Raw genomic sequence first — 16524 nt, 5'->3', positions numbered from 1 at the left:
CAGCGAGAGGAGCTACAGAAAGTGTGCCTTACCAGTGGGGAGTCCATGCAGCTCGACCGGGAACCCCCACACAGCATGTTTACAAATGGTGTCACACTGATTAATGCCCCACTTCAACAGTGACATGTGGAACTAGAGGTGGGAATCACCATACATCCCACGATACGATATTATCACAATACTTAACGCACGATACGATATTATTGCAATTTTTTAAAAATATTTTGCGATATTCAGATTCTGTACATAAAGGTAAACTTTATCAATATTCATTTTATCTAATATCAAAGTCTCGCACTCAGTCTTTCTCTCATTTCAGTCATTTTTATTGTTGACAAACTGAACGGTTTGTATTACAGTCTAGTCCAACTTAACTGAATGCAACCATCTGGTACAATTATAGCTATTCTGAACTATGTAATTTATGAAAACTATGCAGCCCCTTCAGCAACTGAAGAATTTGAAAGTAAACGAAAACACAATAAAATTTTACATTAAATAAAAAAGTTTTAAACTTAATTAAAATAAAACATGTCTTAAATTAAAATAAGTAAACTGTCATGTTTATTGCTGCCAAAAAAAAAGTTAAACACATTTGGACAGTGAAGGAATGTCAGGATTCTTGCTCAGAAAAAGGACCAACATGCTCTGAAGTCAGAGCACAAAAACCTTTTTTGTAACAAAATATCGATTTCTGCTGTCCCTGTATCGATACATTATTAGCAAACAAAATATCACGATACTACACAGTATCGATTTTTTCCCCCACCCCTATGTGGAACCTTAGTTTTACAAAAATTAACTTTACATAATAACAAAAATATACTATATACAATACAGTTTTGAGAATGTTCACACTCAGTATATTACATCTCAGCTACATTAGCATCTGCGCTAACGATTACTGCTGAAATTCAACAAATGTAAGAGAGCCACGTGCAGGTTTATGACCCTCAGCTAAAAGAGCTAAACTGTTATAATACAACAATAAATCAAATTCACTGTGGTTTAAAGGCAAAGAGGAAGTGTTTTAATCAATTATTAAATCATAGAAATATCAAAGGTGCATTAGTACATCTGGTAATGACGCACAACAGATCAGCTGCTGCAGGCGAGTGACGATCTGTGAGGAGCAGACACAACCTGGCCCTCCAGTTAATGAAACCTATTTAAGAAATATTAGTCGAATAATAGAACTGGTCAAAAGGGATAAAATTATAAAAAAATTATGATTAAAACAAAGAAATGTCCGTTAAAATGAAATGCACGATGAAGGCATTAAGCCAGAGCTCCTCTCAGACAGTGTGGTGCTGAACTGTGGAAGGCCTCATGAAGAATTTATAATTCAGCGTGAACGTTAAACAGCAAACAGTGAAAGAATTCAAACCAGGCGAACTTGTTTCAGTCGACATCCGAGCAGCAGAACTCTGATTTAACCGTTTTGTTCTTCAGGAAGACGATAGTTACAGTAACTGAGGTGCCAAAAATCACTGTGAGCTTTCTATTCCTGCTTCTTGGCTCAAAGTGAGTCCCTGTAAACTATGAATCACTCTGCCATGTTATGTAGGAAGGCTCATGCTTAGAATTTGCATTTTGCCTGTAAACATATTTTATACACTGCACATATTTTGATTGAGCTCCGTAAGTCTGCTGAAATCGAGCCTTTTTATCTACATCGGTCAGTCTTTTCCTGCAAGGTGTCAGGAAATAAAGCACAGAAAAGATTCAGCTGTGAAAATTTACATTTTCATTGATAAATTGGAGTTTGTCATCGAAGCTGGCCTGTGCCATCAAAGTTTACTAATGAACGGTGAAACTGCAGTTCCTGGAATGGCCACTGGAGGCTGCCTACATGTTTAGTTAATCCTTTCATGTTTACAGCAGCTGCTACGGATAGTTCCCCCACAGTTTTTACACTTGGTTAAGGCTTAAAGTAAGGGAGCATGGCTGCTTATACTGACAGGTGTTATGGCAAACTTATCCATGTCTGTGCGTTGCATCTGTACTGTTTTCTCCTGCAGCTCATTAGGATTAGTTGGTAAATTTGCTCTCCACCATCTGGCTCTAAATAAAACACCAGGACAGTGGCCAAAAACGTGAGTCCAGAAACCTGCAGGATCCTGTTAATTTGTGCTATATCTTGTATATAATATCCATTGTGATAATATATTTCAAGTTATTGTTTTGTAAAGCAATATGTAGCTTGTTTTGTATATTTCTGTTTCTTCAACTTCTTTTTTGTAGCTGATTTAAAAAAAAAATGACTATACAACTCATCGATGTATTGATGGCTCCATTTATCAGACTAGTGATCCTATCTATATTTTTGGTAAAATTATGTGCAGAGCCTTTTTTTTGTAAAACATTCAATCTAAATTGAAACATAGAGGTCAGATCTATTTTGTGACGGTAGCGTGCTCAGTTTGTCGTTATGCTAATCACCTTTCGTTTCCCTCCTTCTGCCCAGTCCTTTGTATGCTCAGATTTCCGACAGCCAGTGAAGGTAACGCATCCATCAGCCGTGGTTACCGGACCGAAGGGGACAGAGCGGCACCGTGAAGCGTTCATTCATCCCCGCAGAGGATAAAAGCAGCACAAGCTCTCATTGTAAGTGGTTTCGGTCATTGAAAAGGCTCGCTTAAAACCTCTCTGCGGCCGCCGGGAGCCCCAGCACGGCCGGTCCAGTCCGCTCCGCGCGGTGGCGGCAGGAGCTGGTGCTGATTTCCGGGTTGTCGTCTTTGTGCACACGGCACACGGCTGGTGCGGAGCGCACAAACCCAACGTGTTACTGTTTACCTCCAGTGCGAGTTTGTGTTTCGGGTCAAATGCAGCCACGCGTGGCTGCTCGTACCACCGGGGATGTATTTTGTATGTTTTATTAGCCCTGTTTGAGCGGCCGAGCCTCGGCAGCACAAGGCCCAAGCCTGGCCCGGGTCATCTGGCAGATATCGTCTTTGAGCATCCTCCGAGAAATTTAAGAACTAACCAGGGGTAGCAGCGTAGCTAGCCGGCTAAACCACCGTTTAAAGGGGAGGAGGTGAGCGTCTGTGTGAGCGATATCGTCACTCATCGTTAAAATTGAACACCGCACACTCGTATTCATTAATACTAATACGATCGGTTTCTTATTTTAAGCTAACTTCCTAATGATCTAAACCAGCATCCGCTAACTTGGACGAACGGCACACCAAGATCCATTCAGAAAACGTTTAATTTTAACATTTCTCCTCGTGTCAAAGGACGCGTACTTCAAGTTTATTGTGATAAAATTCTTTATAAGCTGCTGCTTAGATCGGCTTAAATAAAACCTTTTTTCTGCACAGTGATCTCATCTGCTGTGCAGTTTCCATCTGTCACGGTGGGCTGCCGGTGTTTCTATTGTGTCATTTATTCACTGTAACTGTGGCGCGCATCTGTTCCATCTGTAGTTACTGACTGGGTGAGTCTCGACTGCAAGTTCTTGCAATACTTGAAGTTGAGGACATTTAAGCAGTAATGTTGTAGTGAGCACTAAAATCCCCTTTGACTCAGTGAACTGTTTTCACTTCCTTAGAAAAGCAGAGTCTCAGTCTGTTTCTTTGGTTTCTTATTTAGAGGGTGAAATGGTGAATCCTTTAAATAGAAACACAGACAGACATGAGTGAGTAAGCTGGGGAATTTCTGTGATTTCTGTTTATACGGCTATACTTGAGAATGGCGTCACCTATAGGCTGTGGGGAAATTACCACGCATTCGTGATTATGGATCCTTCATTAGTATCCTGTGATGAGTGCTGGAGCTTACTATTTTAATATTAGGTTTTAAGAGTAGATATTACATATAAATAGGTGATATAAATATGTAATAAGGGTTGTTTTTGATCAGTTGCCCGTGGAGGGGGGGATTCTAAAACTGCGCCCTAGTTAAACCTAGCTAAAGCAAACGTAGTCTCAGAAGATAAATGTTACTTCAGATAATGAGTGCATTGGAAATCTGTTCAGATAATATGAGAGACTCTATTTGTCTCAGAGATGGGAAATTCGCAGCAAAGTGGACGAAGCAGCATGCCTAAGAACAACAATACTGTGCAACAATCGAAGAGAATATACACTATATAAGGGAGAAGAAATTTATATCTATATACACAGTAGTGCAGTACACTGGTAGCAGAATATTACAGTTTCAATGTTGGAGTTTATTTTTCGTCTATGATCACTGTTAATTAGTTAATGTCCCCAAATGATGCCCCATGCTTCATTGCTCTGTCTATAGAATAAATCAAACATCTTTTGGGAAATTTCATCAATAATCAATAATTAAAAAATTTCAGTTTCATCTACTGCTCAGCTCTCCGGTGTACGAGGGGCAGCCAATCAGAAGAATTTTGGCTTCAGGTGGGAGGGGCTAATAACAGTTTGTAGAAGAGGATAAATTGAGGACCCAGGAAGGCCCAGGATAAGATGCCCACCGATTACACAAGGACTGTAATAGAGTCCAAGAATAAAACAAATGTAATCGTTTCACTCTCAGTGTTGCCTCTTCCTGACGTGTCAACATGTCTACCGTCTGTTTTTGTCCACAGGAAGAAGAGGAGATGAGTGCAGTTCTGGTTCTGATGTTTCTCTTCGCCGTGAGTGGCGACTCATTAGGCGCCGTTACAGACTGCAGCGGGTCCACGATGGAAACCAACAGCGCGGTTCGTTTACTGTCCTCTGTCGTCGACGCCCAGAGAGCCGAGCAGAGCCGGAGGGAACACCTGGAGGCTCTGTTCAACAGGTGAGCTCCTGGCAGTGAGACAGGTGGAGCTGGTCCAGCAGCTGGTTTGTTAGTCAGCAGCTGAAGTCATCGATCGTCAGTCTGTGTGTTAGCTGCACAGGTGGCTGCAGGCCTCACATATATGCGCCATGTTTAATCGTTCTGTTCCATTGACAGATATGGAGAAAACGGCACCATCTCTCTGGCCGGGTTGAAGCGCCTCCTTCAGAGCGTGGGGCTGGGTCGCATGAGGACTGTTATGGTGCAGCATCACGAGCAACCCGGACACCATCCCCACCACCACCACCACCACCACAAAGGCCACCACCATCACCACCATCCCCATGAAAGCAATTCTGATCACCTAAAACAACTTTCACAGCCCCCGAAGTTTCCAGACACCCCCGACAACCACGACGGTGCCGTGGGAAAGAAAAGCGAGGATCCAGATAGTCGTCTAAACCTCTATGACAAGAAAACCACAGTGGCGGCGGTGGCTCAGGAGGTCGGCACCACGGTGACATACAGAGCTCAGCACGTGGTGAAACAGCAAGATGGAAGCCAGGGGCGACCGTCAGGGGAACAAACGACCAGGATCGCCGTCACTGAGAGCCAGACACAAGCAACCGCAAGCGGCGACAGCGAGCATGACCGCGATCAGGATCGTCCCCACGGCCGCAGCCAGAACGGTTCAGAGGTACGATACTGGTTTCTGGCTCAGTCGCAGTCAGCAAATCAGCTGATGTCAGCCGAGATGTTTGTACTCGTACACGTGATAAATCAAGTCTCTTATCAGGTGTTTTCTTTACTCAATGTTGTTGTTTTAATTTTTCCCCCTCTAGTGTCTGAACGCCTCCTTCATCCTCTCCTCACACGGGATGTCTCAGGAGGCCGGCGTCACGCTCAGAGACTTCAGCTTTCTTTGCCCCGCCCTCCTCAACCAGATCGATGGAGGAGCGTGCGTGCTGCACGGAGACGCCTCGGCACACGGGGCGAGAGGTAGGACCAAAACTCCTCATCAGTATCTCCAGGAAAATGTGTGCAGCTGCTGACTGATCATCACTTCGGTGTTTCATACCAGAGAAATAATAAGAAAGCAGAACAAGAAAAACAAGCATTTTATTTTTTGTTGAGTCGAGATTTTCTTGCCTCTGCTGTAAAATCGAATGACTGACGTCTTCTTTAAGCAGACTCTAGCTGCTCTTTGTTTGAAGCTGTTGGGCTGAACGGTGAACCTGGCTCAGCGTTTGCGGCACTTTGTTGGATCTTCTGGTAAAATCACATTCCTGTTGCATGACTCGCTCGCTCCGAGTGTGACAGTGAACACGTCTGTTTGACTCCGGAGAGCGCTGACTCTGTCCTGGAATCAACAGGCTGCTCAGTCACGTCACCAATCAGAATCATTTTGGTAACTCGATTATTTTACACAGTTATTCTTTAAGAAACGTGCTGTTACTGAACTTCAACACGGGACCATTTACAGGCAGTTTCTTTAACCGTCACTATAATTCAAATGAAACCAAACAAAAACGAGGTGGAGGAGGAGGAGGACAGGTTCATCTGGTTAGGCGTTGGGCCTCTATTGTGACTCCAAAGGTAAAGGGTAGTGATGAGTTAACTCGAAATAATAACTAAATGTGAAGTGAACGGCTGGCAGGAAGGAAAGAAAAGAAGGAACATTGAATGCAGCACGGTCTTTGTTTTATCACCAAACATTTGGATTCAAATTAAAATAGTTTTGCTCCCAGTGCAGCTCCGTCTGTCTCCAGGCCTTCGAACATCTGAGGAAAGTTCCCACCAGGATTAAACCCCTCAGGCAGGACTGCAGCTGATTACTGCTGTCAGACTCTGACTTTGTGGTCTGATTGCTGTGATCTGGATATTTTGATCCTGATATTTGATTCGATGGCTGGAAAAAACAGATCCGAGTGTTTGGGAAATGTTGCCACCGACTGGGAATCAGGAGCATTTTGTATTTTATGATGAACTGTTTGCTTATCATCATCATCATCATCATCATCATCATCATCATCATCATCATCATCAGTGTGTTTGTGTTGAGTGTAAGCCTGTGGTGTTTAATCTGGTGAACCAGTTTAAACCAGTTACACTCTGTCACAGTGTCCCGTCCTCTGACCTCAGCCTTACGGCTCTTTGAATTTGTAAGAATGAAGTAATAACTTCTGAATTTCATCTTTCCTTCTTCCTGTTTTTAGAGCATAAGCATCACAAGCATGCTCACGGTCACCATGGAGACCACAACCACTCAGACCACGACCACAGTGAGCACATGGGCGGGGAGAACAGCAGAAACATCACCACGGGTACGTTTAATGTGAGCCGTCTGCGCCACCTAATCCTCCTCAGTGTGGGAGGAAAGTTAATCTCAGAAATATTATTATTAATAATATTTCTGCTAATATGAAATGTAAACACGGTATTTGTATCACACTTTTTAAAATGCAGTCATAAAGTTTGGATATGAACATAAAGAACTGGACATATTCTAAAATGCAAACACAATCAAGCACATGTATAAACTAAACTGTATATGTCGATACAAAGTCGGTCTGAGGAGACTGAGGCATGTTTTTAAGTTATCAGCTGACAGTAAAAGAAACAAGACTGGGTGTCAAATCTGAACCCTGGTGAAAAACAACTCTGGAGGTTCTTAGCAGGAGGTTTGATGCTGCTGCGAGGAGGCCGTGTAATGACCGAGCTCACTGTACAAACACTGAGACTGAGCTTGAACATTAAAACATCCAGTTAGTGGAAGTTGTGAAGCGTTTACTGAGGTCAGAGAAGCTGCTGATATATTCAGGAAGCCACAGCTGTGTGTCAACAGCGTAGTAATCGTAAGAAGGATGGATGACGACATGTAGTCTGTAAATGTAATTGTGAAATGTCCGATAGTGTGATGAAAATGATCTGACAGCGCTGGTGTCAGACGCTGCAGATGAATCAAACTAAAACTGATTATTCATCGAGCAGCTCCGTTTGCAGACTCGTGTCAGGTGAGAGCATCTTTGAAGTGAAATTTGTGGTCCTGTGAACGTGTCCGTCCAGCGGTCTGCAGTTACTGTTTGCACAGCAACAGAAAGCTGAGCTGCTGGACGTGGACGACCTGTAGAGTTCATCAGGGAAAGAACGAATAAATGATCAAAGATAACACAAATACAGTGAGGACACTTCAGACTGCGACTGCTCGAGGGCCGCCTCTGTGCTGCTGCAGCAGAGTGAAACCAGTCTGAGGACATGACTCAGGGATCGCTCTGGGTCGGCACTGAGTTTGTGCCTGAAGTTGAAGAATCACAGCGTCGTGTGCTGGAAGCAGAGACGGTGCGGTGTTTTCTGTCAGCAGCGTTTTGATGTTCCTGAAGCTTGTGTTTGTGTTGCAGCGTGGGTCGGCGGGTTCCTCTCCATCACCATCATCAGCCTGCTGTCTCTGCTCGGCGTCGTCCTCATCCCGCTCATGAACAAAGTTTTCTTCAAGTTCCTCCTCAGCTTCCTGGTGGCGCTGGCCGTGGGCACGCTGAGCGGCGACGCCTTCCTGCACCTCATCCCCCACGTGAGTCCCTGCAGAGTGCGACCACCTGACTTACAGGAAGTCTTACAACACGTGACGTTCATGCTCTCAAGTTAAAGTGATCAATGACTTCAGCTGTTGAACGCAGCGGCGAGCGAGCCAGCAGACAGAGGCTGCTTAGCTGCACGTTTGTAAATCTACTGCAGCCGTGAGGTGAAGCGAGTGTTCGAATCCCTTTTTTATCAAATTTGACTCTTTGTCGAGCTCTAAAACCAAACCTGATCTATCAGGTAGATCACGTCTCTGATTCTAATCAGCAGCCGGCTGATTGATCAGCCTCTAATTATTCTATTATTTTATCATAGTCTTGATTTTTCCAGTGAAAACTCACTGAGACTGTAAACGTCTTGTTCAAGAGCGATGTGGACAAAAGGGAAGCGGCCATTGCAACGTGTTTACACATTCATAGACACACGCAGACTCCACACATTATAAATGAGGATCATATGTCACGTGTGTGACATCATATGCATTCAAAGATCACAACAAGCACAACTTTAAATTATTTTTTTAAGAACAGTCAGATAAAGAACATTTTGTAACCGTTTACAGAGATTTGTGACAGTTTTTCTGTTTGCTTTTGTTCTGATAATAAAGACCTTCATCATCATCATCATCATCAGTCGATGTGTAAACATACATGAGATACTTTCAGTCTAATTATTTAGTTCTTGCTGCTCCCCCTGTGTCACATATTTATGCTAAGCTAACGCTGTGTGATCAGTCTCAGGGAGGCCACCATCACCACCACGACGATGCAGCGATGACGGGACACCATCACCACGACGATGCAGCGATGACGGGACACCACCACGAGCATGAGGAGAACCTGGACGCGGTGTGGAAGGGCCTGACGGCTCTGAGTGGCGTCTACTTCATGTTTCTCATCGAGCACTTCCTGACGCTCGGAAAGATGTACAAGGACAAGAAACAGAAGGTCAGAGACGGCGAATTTCTCTAACAGTCAGAATGACGTTTAACACTCCTGCTTCCTGTTGTTCGTGCAGACAAACTGTTAAACTGACCGTTTAACACACTGAGACCTGAGTCACATCATGCAGCCCGCTCTTACTTAGAATTTAGTTACTTAAAAGCCCTCAGTTAATAACCAAAGGTCAGAACAGAGCATCGTACAGTCACAGTCTTACAGGCAGACGGCCTGTTTGTCAAACGTCAGCTGCAGAATCCAAACATCCTGATGTCAAAGTTCAGGATCTTTCTTCGGGGCTTTGCACAGATCTTTGAGACAGCTTCACAGACGTGTGGGAGATTTCATTAAAAAAGCTCTTTGATCACATAGTTTACATGCAGTGTGCGGCGCAGCCTTCTGCCATGAAATTGGATGAACACAAACGCCTCAAAATTTCAGTTTTTCACAAAAATCCCCGACTCAGCTCAAACACTTTGAGGTTTGGCTCTGAGGAACATATTTTGCTGTCGTCGCCTTTTTTCAGCTGAGGGAGTTTCTGAAGTCCGCCTCCCCTGCGTGGCTGCAGATCGCCGCCGGCGTTTGGTTTCAACATGACTTTGCAGTTTTGTATTTTTTGAAACGTCATGAAAAATCGATGCATCCTCTGTTTACGCTTTGCAACGATACAGTCGGACACGAACGGTCTGATTTAGCATCAGCTTTCCTTCTCTGTGCAGATAGAGTTAATTGGGACACTTTGCACACAGCAGCTACAAAGTTGAACAATAAGTCTTTGTAACATGTTGATTTTCTGTTCTGATTGTTCACTCTTAAAGGAACTATTTATTTCTCATCTCATGGGTTTTTTTGTTGAGAAGTTGGTGTCTGACTTGGAGGTAAAATGAAGGCGTTTAAGCGTTCATGGTAATTGTAAATATTCTGGCCTACAAACCTTCGTGCTGCTGTCAGAAAACTGTAAACTGGTCCTTTCATGTTGATGTTGATGAGTTTGTACGAACTCCACGCAGATCCAGAAGAAGTGTGATCAGAACGAGAACGCGGATCCAGAGAAACAGCCGGCGCTGGAGGAGAACCGCGTGAAGCCGAGTGAAGGTGAATTATTTCGTGTTTTGTTCAACAACTCAAAGTGAAGCCGAGCGTCACTCGAGCCGAGAGCTGAGATGTGTTTCTGTATGGAGGCTTGTGTCAGCTTGGTGCATGTTAACAACTGTGATGTCACGTTTGGCGTGAAGGCTTTAAGAGCTGCAGGTCGCTCCACCATAGAGAACAGAGCTCTGACCTCTGAAACGGCGCAGGCGGAGGTCGACCTCCCGGCCTAACCTGACCAGATCTCCATATTGTGTCTCCAGATGTGGAGACTAACGGCGCCAGCACGTTTGGCGACCACTCGAGCAGCCTGCACGGCAGCAACGTGGCGGAGGAGGAGCAGGTGATGCTGGCGCCGCAGGTGTCCGTCGTTTCGCCGCAGGCTTACGGCCGAGCGTCGGGGAGCGCCGCTAACTACACCGACGAGGACTGCGAGAACAAATGCCACTCCCACTTCCATGACACGGTTGGCCAGACGGACAGCAGGCACCACCACCACCACGACTACCATCACATCCTTCACCACCACCACTCTCAGAACCACCACCCGCACAGCCACTCCCACTCCTACTCGGAGCAGCACTTCCAGGAGGCCGGAGTGGCCACGCTGGCCTGGATGGTCATCATGGGAGATGGACTGCACAACTTCAGCGACGGCCTCGCTATCGGTGAGTAGAAGGGTCACAACCCGTGATCTCACTTCCTCTTTAGCTTCAGTTTTTTGTCTTGAACTCGTTTAACAGCAAACACACCAGTTTCTAACCAATCAGAGCCCAGCAGGGTTGGTTTGACGTGAATAAACATGGTGCTGAGAGTTTGTCATGTCACCACAGGAAGTGACCATTCAACAAGTCATCAGTTGGATATTTGTCTGCAGGAGAGAGATGAAGTTATATTTGTGAGGGTGTTAAAAACTAAATATGTGGTTTTGTTGTCACTGATGGGGATGAAACTCTTGAGCCTCAGCTTAAGGAACCAGTCAGTGTCTGATTACACCTGAGGCAGGTGTGAGTGGGCGTGGTCTGCAGTGATAGGCAATACAATATGGACCCAAACAGGGCGGGGCCTAAAATGGAAGAAGCTGTTTCAGAAAGCTGATGGAAAACAAGCTGTTAGTCAGATATGAGCTGAACATACTCAGTGTGTTACCACGGATACCAAAAGACAGGAAATCAACGTTTCACGATTCACAAGTCGTACAATGAATGACTCACATCAGCAATACTCTAAAGATGCAGAGCTGTGATGTCATTTCAAACCAGACTGAAGAATCTCAACAAAGATTAAGAACTTCGGATGAAAGATTGTGGCGTTGGTCCAAAAGTCTCTGAAGACTCTGGAGGGACAGATGTCGTAATTAGTGGGTTTAAACTTCTCAACAGTTTGAAGTCTGGAAGCGAGACTGTTTGAAACTGATGGGAGTGGAGAAAGTAGAAACATGAGAGAGTCACGGGATGAAGCGTCAGTTCGGTGCACAGAAATCATTTTCACAGAGTAGGTTAGAAAGTTGGTGCACAGCATGTTTAACATACTTGACCACTGACGGCAGAATTAGTAATGTTAGAACAAACTGGTGATTAAAGTTAAACGTCAGGAGGATTCACCCTCAGCCACGGTAAACAGTGACATGAAGGTGTGCATTTTCATGCTGATGTTTGCCTCTTGCTGCTGCTGGTTTCTAATGTTTATCTGTTTGCAGGCGCTGCGTTCAGTGAGGGTCTGTCCAGCGGTCTCAGCACGTCTGTGGCTGTTTTCTGCCACGAGCTGCCTCATGAGCTGGGTGAGACTTTTTCATCTTATCTCAGTGGAACATTTTCTCTGTAAGCCTCAGTCTTACCTACATAAAGTCCTTTATTGTTGCAGTGGAATAAAGAGATATTGGCTTTGAAAGAGTGAAGAAACCCTTCTTTCAGACTTTTAAACATCTGTTCATTTAAATATGGAAACCTTTCACTGGGAGGTCACAGCGTGTTTATTTTGTTATGAAATCAAAAATTCACAGCCTGCATGTGTTGGTCGCAGCTGATTCCTGCGTTGTGCAGTCGTTTTGAAGCAGTAACATCACAGTAAGAGACAGACATGGTTTAAATGTGTGGAACAGCAGAAGCTGAAGAGCTCGTTCCTTTCTGCAAAAGCAACGCAGCTCATTTACTCAACCACCTGAAAATACACCACAAACTGCACGATCTTTAATGCATGAAGGCAAAGAGAAACAGTGCAGTGGCTGCAAGGCTGAACCAACCAACACCAGCTCAGAGCGAGCTGTGCAGCACGTCTGTCTTTGTGCACAGTCCTGCTCTTGATTCTTTTCACGTGTTTCTCTGATGTTACTTTGATTTATTAGTTATCCTGTCCTTGGACGCAGTCTGATCCTTAATTTAGTTCACGGTCAGAGGTTTTATCCACATCCATCATGCGGGTGCAGCAGTCGTAGTGAGTAACAGTCTTCTCCGATTCTCAGGTGACTTTGCGGTGCTCCTGAAGGCCGGCATGACGGTGCGTCAGGCCATTCTTTACAACGTGCTGTCGGCCATGATGGCCTACCTGGGCATGATCACCGGGATTTTGATTGGACACTACGCCGAGAACATCTCCACGTGGATATTCGCCCTCACAGCCGGGCTCTTCATGTACGTGGCCCTGGTGGACATGGTAAGTGAGCATTACCCTCCAGCCAATCAAAAGGGAGCATCCACTCTCACATCCTGATCCATAGAGCGAGAGGTTCACTTTTAATGCTGTGAAATTTAAATGAATATTCCACATAAAAAATGTTCCTTTTGCTTGACACTAAATGCAGAGTTCAGCCTGAGATGAAGATACTGCCATCATTTTATTGGCATCTCATAAATCGTAAAAATCCCGTCATATAAATGTCTGTACGTCTGAAAAACAGCTGCAGGAGGGTTTAGTGCTGGAAAACACAGCAGAGCTTCTTTCTCCTGAACAAAGGCGCCCTCTCGTGGCTGTCGCCCTGCTCTACACTCTAGAAAAGCTTATTCGAATTTTTTTTACCTCCTAGTGGTGTAACCGGGTACTGCAGCAGATGTGCGGTGCATTGTCCGTTCATTTAAACTAACGTCTCCTCCTCCTTCATGGGAAAAGTTCCTGTTTTCTGCAGAGGGTCTGTGAGCCTGAGACAGTTTTCTTCTTTCAGGTCCCCGAGATGCTGCACAATGACGCCGGCGACCACGGCTTCAGCCACTGGGGCTTCTTCCTCCTCCAGAACGCCGGCATCCTGCTGGGCTTCTGCATAATGCTGCTAATCGCCATTTTTGAGCACAAAATCCAGCTGGACCTGGGATACTGAGAGGCAGTCCTGAGCTTCACGGGCATTCCAGTACCGCCATCAGAGTTGTAGTGTTTTTTTTAATTGTTGTTGATAGACGCCTTGAGTTAGTTTTTACTTGTGAAGCAGGAAAGCAGCAGCTGAACTGAGCCCGTCTGCCGCTGAGGCGCCGACCTCGGCCGGCTGGAGGTCAGCTGTTCAAAAAGGGTTCAGAAATATTTTTTTTAAGTTTTTTCTTTGTGTTAAACTTGTAGCTGTTTTTGTCTTTGTCAACAAACACGCACGACCATCACAAGTGGGAAACACCTGGAGTCCTCCCAGGATCGCCTGTCACCAGTTATCGTTTCATATTTATGAAGAATTCATGAAGGAGAAACTGTTGCTTTCAGCCGCCCGGAGCTCTTCTGAGGAACCTGTTTTATTCTGCTTTTGCTGCTTTTGTGTCTGTTTTTCTTCTTCTGCAGCTGAGTGAGCCCGATCAGTGTTACAGTGTTATCCTCTAACTGTTTTTCCGTTTCTCTGCGACGCTCTGGACAGATTTCTTCGTCACAGGCTGAAAGTGAGAGTGACGTTCACGTTGCTTCAGTGTCTTCCTCTCACTCAGGTCATCAGCCAGTGTCTGAAGCCGCAGTTTGAAATCTGTCAGTTAATTTTAAATCCTGTGGGTTTAATTAATCTTTAAATTTAAATATTTGCCAACAAGTAACCGTTACACTGAGTTTTAAAGGTGTTTGCAGCCAGCTGAGTTGTGCTGGTTGTGAACACCTTTGTTTAGCTGAAGTTAAACTCTGGAACTCATGTAAGGAAGTTGAACTTTCCGTTTCCTGTCACCAGCTGGAAGTCCGTCCAGTTAATGAGAAATCTGCGACATGTTACCTGAGCTCTCTACAGGATGAAATCACAGACAGGCTTCAGATCTGATATAGAAATTAGTGAGTATAAAATAAATCTTCTGTTAATCTACTAAAATTTCTGACGTGTAAACGATCCGCTCGTTTCTGTGGAGCCTATTTTTAAAGAAAAGCAGTTTTTGTTCCTGTCATCGAAACAGTCGATTCATGAAAAACTGAAAGGTGATGGTTACAATCAAAAAGGGGAAACTGAGCAGTCTGCTTTTTTTCATTTAAAGTTCTGCTTTTTACATTTATTTGATTGTCAAGAGTTAATGTGGCAGCTCAACGTAAAACAAATATTTCTAACAAGTCTCTGTTACGGCCTCGTGCTCCGGCTGAACGTGGACTCGTTTCGAAGCATCTTGTTTTAAAGGTTCACGGTTCGTTTTTCAGACGCTGCTCTGAGGTTTAGGTCAAATCACGTTCTCCTCTTAAAAGAAGAAAAATCACCTCAAAGAAAAAGTTCAGACTCTCACTGTGCTCGTTACATGTGGACCATTATGTGTGTAGTACTTCAAAAGTATGCAGTTCATTTGACTTCCTGTGATGTTGATTGTGAAGATCGAGGATCATACAAGACGTGTTTAAAAATAAAAAAGAAGTGGTTTTAAATTTGTGGGGAAAAGTACGGAAACCAAAAAAGCAGCGACTTCATGTTTGTGTGTTTAATGCTTCTGTTCATGAAAGGTGGATAAAATCATACAGAAAGGACAAAGAGCTCTGCGGTGACGGTTTCGTTCAGATTTCATGCTCTTCCATGTTTGGCCTGTGAAATCATCATTTTTACTTGTCTTCTGTATTTTATTTAAACAAAGTTTTTTTTTCTGTTTGTGGTAACACAAAGTAAAAGCTGTCATTTCTGTATCACTGAGAAACAACCAGCTCACACCTCAAAACCTCCTGGAGCTCGTCTGCACTCTGTATCCTCAGTTACTGGTGATTAAACAGATGTATATTTATGGTTCTGCAGAGCTGTTTCAACCTGTTATTTTGTCCACCCCTGTCGCCGACCGCAGAGCCCTTCAGGCAGCTTTGATGTCGACTCGCTGTGCTCTGACATTCCTGAACACCAATAAACTTCACACCACCTGCTGCTCTGTGCGTCTGCTTTGGCTTGATTTTAGTTGTTAATCTTTCGATTGAGGTCACATTTGAACGTTATAAAAGTCACGTTCGTTTTTGAACTGATATGAAATAAATAACTTTTTTTTTTACGTTATAACATTTACAACTATTAGCGCTGTCAGCATTAATCTTGTTAAAATGAAGTTAACGCCGTAACTGTTTTAACGCGCCAAATCTCTGTCAGCGAGTTAGCGTGGATCGCCCTGCGCGTGGGGCTGGACGGCGTTGATGCGCATCAATGCGGTTATGCCGTTAACGTCATTTTAACGAGATTAATGCTGACAGCACTAATAACTATAAAATAACATGAAACATTTTGGTCCCTAGTAAAGATGGGAACTGATAAGAATTTAGTGGCTGATTTGATTATGAATAACACATAAATTTAATTTCTCATTGATTCTCATCAATTTTCATTGGCTTCTTATCGGCGCTGCTTTGAGAGTCACTACCATTGCTAAGCAGACATTAATTCAAAGACATGACGTTCAGTCTAATTTATTTCCTCTGGGAATACAGAACACTTGGCTAGCTTTATGTTAGCATGCTGTCTGCGCAGGTCCTTACAAATAGCCGAAGTTGTGTTAGCAGGATGTGCAATAAAAAGTAAGTAAGGTCCATATTCCTGCTGCACATTACTGTTGTGTCTCTGCACATGAACTGAAATCAGCTGATTGTAGCAGGTGGAACCAATAAGAGGAATCAGTAGGCAATAAATGATTCCACTAGCAATTCCAAGGAAATTAATTACTGGAACAGATTCTCATCCCCAGTCATTTTGAAGACATGCACTTTCTCTGTGTGTGGGTGAAGATTACAGATGGTCTGTATTATAACAATATATTGTATAACAATATTAACACAGTTAAAACAGTAAACA

General features: G+C 44.0%; 1 protein-coding gene across 2 annotated transcripts; it reads left to right on the top strand.

Moving 5' to 3' along the window:
• Positions 1–2497: 2497 nt before the first annotated feature.
• slc39a6 (solute carrier family 39 member 6) lies at positions 2498–15613 on the top strand. 2 transcript variants are annotated; one of them, XM_085440103.1, is made up of 12 exons: positions 2498–2607; positions 4562–4755; positions 4912–5431; positions 5577–5733; positions 6951–7058; positions 8133–8302; positions 9045–9257; positions 10259–10343; positions 10601–11005; positions 12037–12117; positions 12799–12989; positions 13495–15613. In XM_085440103.1, exons 2-12 carry the CDS (start codon positions 4574–4576, stop codon positions 13645–13647), a joined length of 2265 nt encoding a protein of 754 aa, XP_085296229.1. In that variant the 5' UTR covers positions 2498–2607; positions 4562–4573; the 3' UTR covers positions 13648–15613. The 2 variants fall into 2 exon arrangements, with proteins under 2 accessions (XP_085296229.1, XP_085296230.1); XM_085440104.1 differs by lacking the exon at positions 2498–2607 and adding an exon at positions 2685–3037.
• Positions 15614–16524: the final 911 nt, after the last annotated feature.

The sequence above is a fragment of the Copadichromis virginalis genome, linkage group LG18 (genome assembly GCF_057382275.1).
Source record: "Copadichromis virginalis isolate Kocher_CV1m ecotype Utaka linkage group LG18, C_Virginalis_male_GT1.1, whole genome shotgun sequence".
In the NCBI taxonomy this organism is placed as follows: domain Eukaryota; kingdom Metazoa; phylum Chordata; class Actinopteri; order Cichliformes; family Cichlidae; genus Copadichromis; species Copadichromis virginalis.
Note: the sequence above shows the minus strand (reverse complement) of the source record. Positions and strands in the feature narration are given on the sequence as shown.

What these genes read in the sequence shown, in the direction of transcription:
- slc39a6 (XM_085440103.1), top strand. Translation starts at nt 4,574, where the DNA reads ATGAGTGCAGTTCTGGTTCTGATGTTTCTCTTCGCCGTGAGTGGCGAC. An exon ending in CTGGAGGCTCTGTTCAACAG is followed by an intron (nt 4,756 to 4,911) that starts GTGAGCTCCTGG and finishes TTCCATTGACAG; the next exon opens with ATATGGAGAAAACGGCACCA. An exon ending in GCAGCCAGAACGGTTCAGAG is followed by an intron (nt 5,432 to 5,576) that starts GTACGATACTGG and finishes TTCCCCCTCTAG; the next exon opens with TGTCTGAACGCCTCCTTCAT.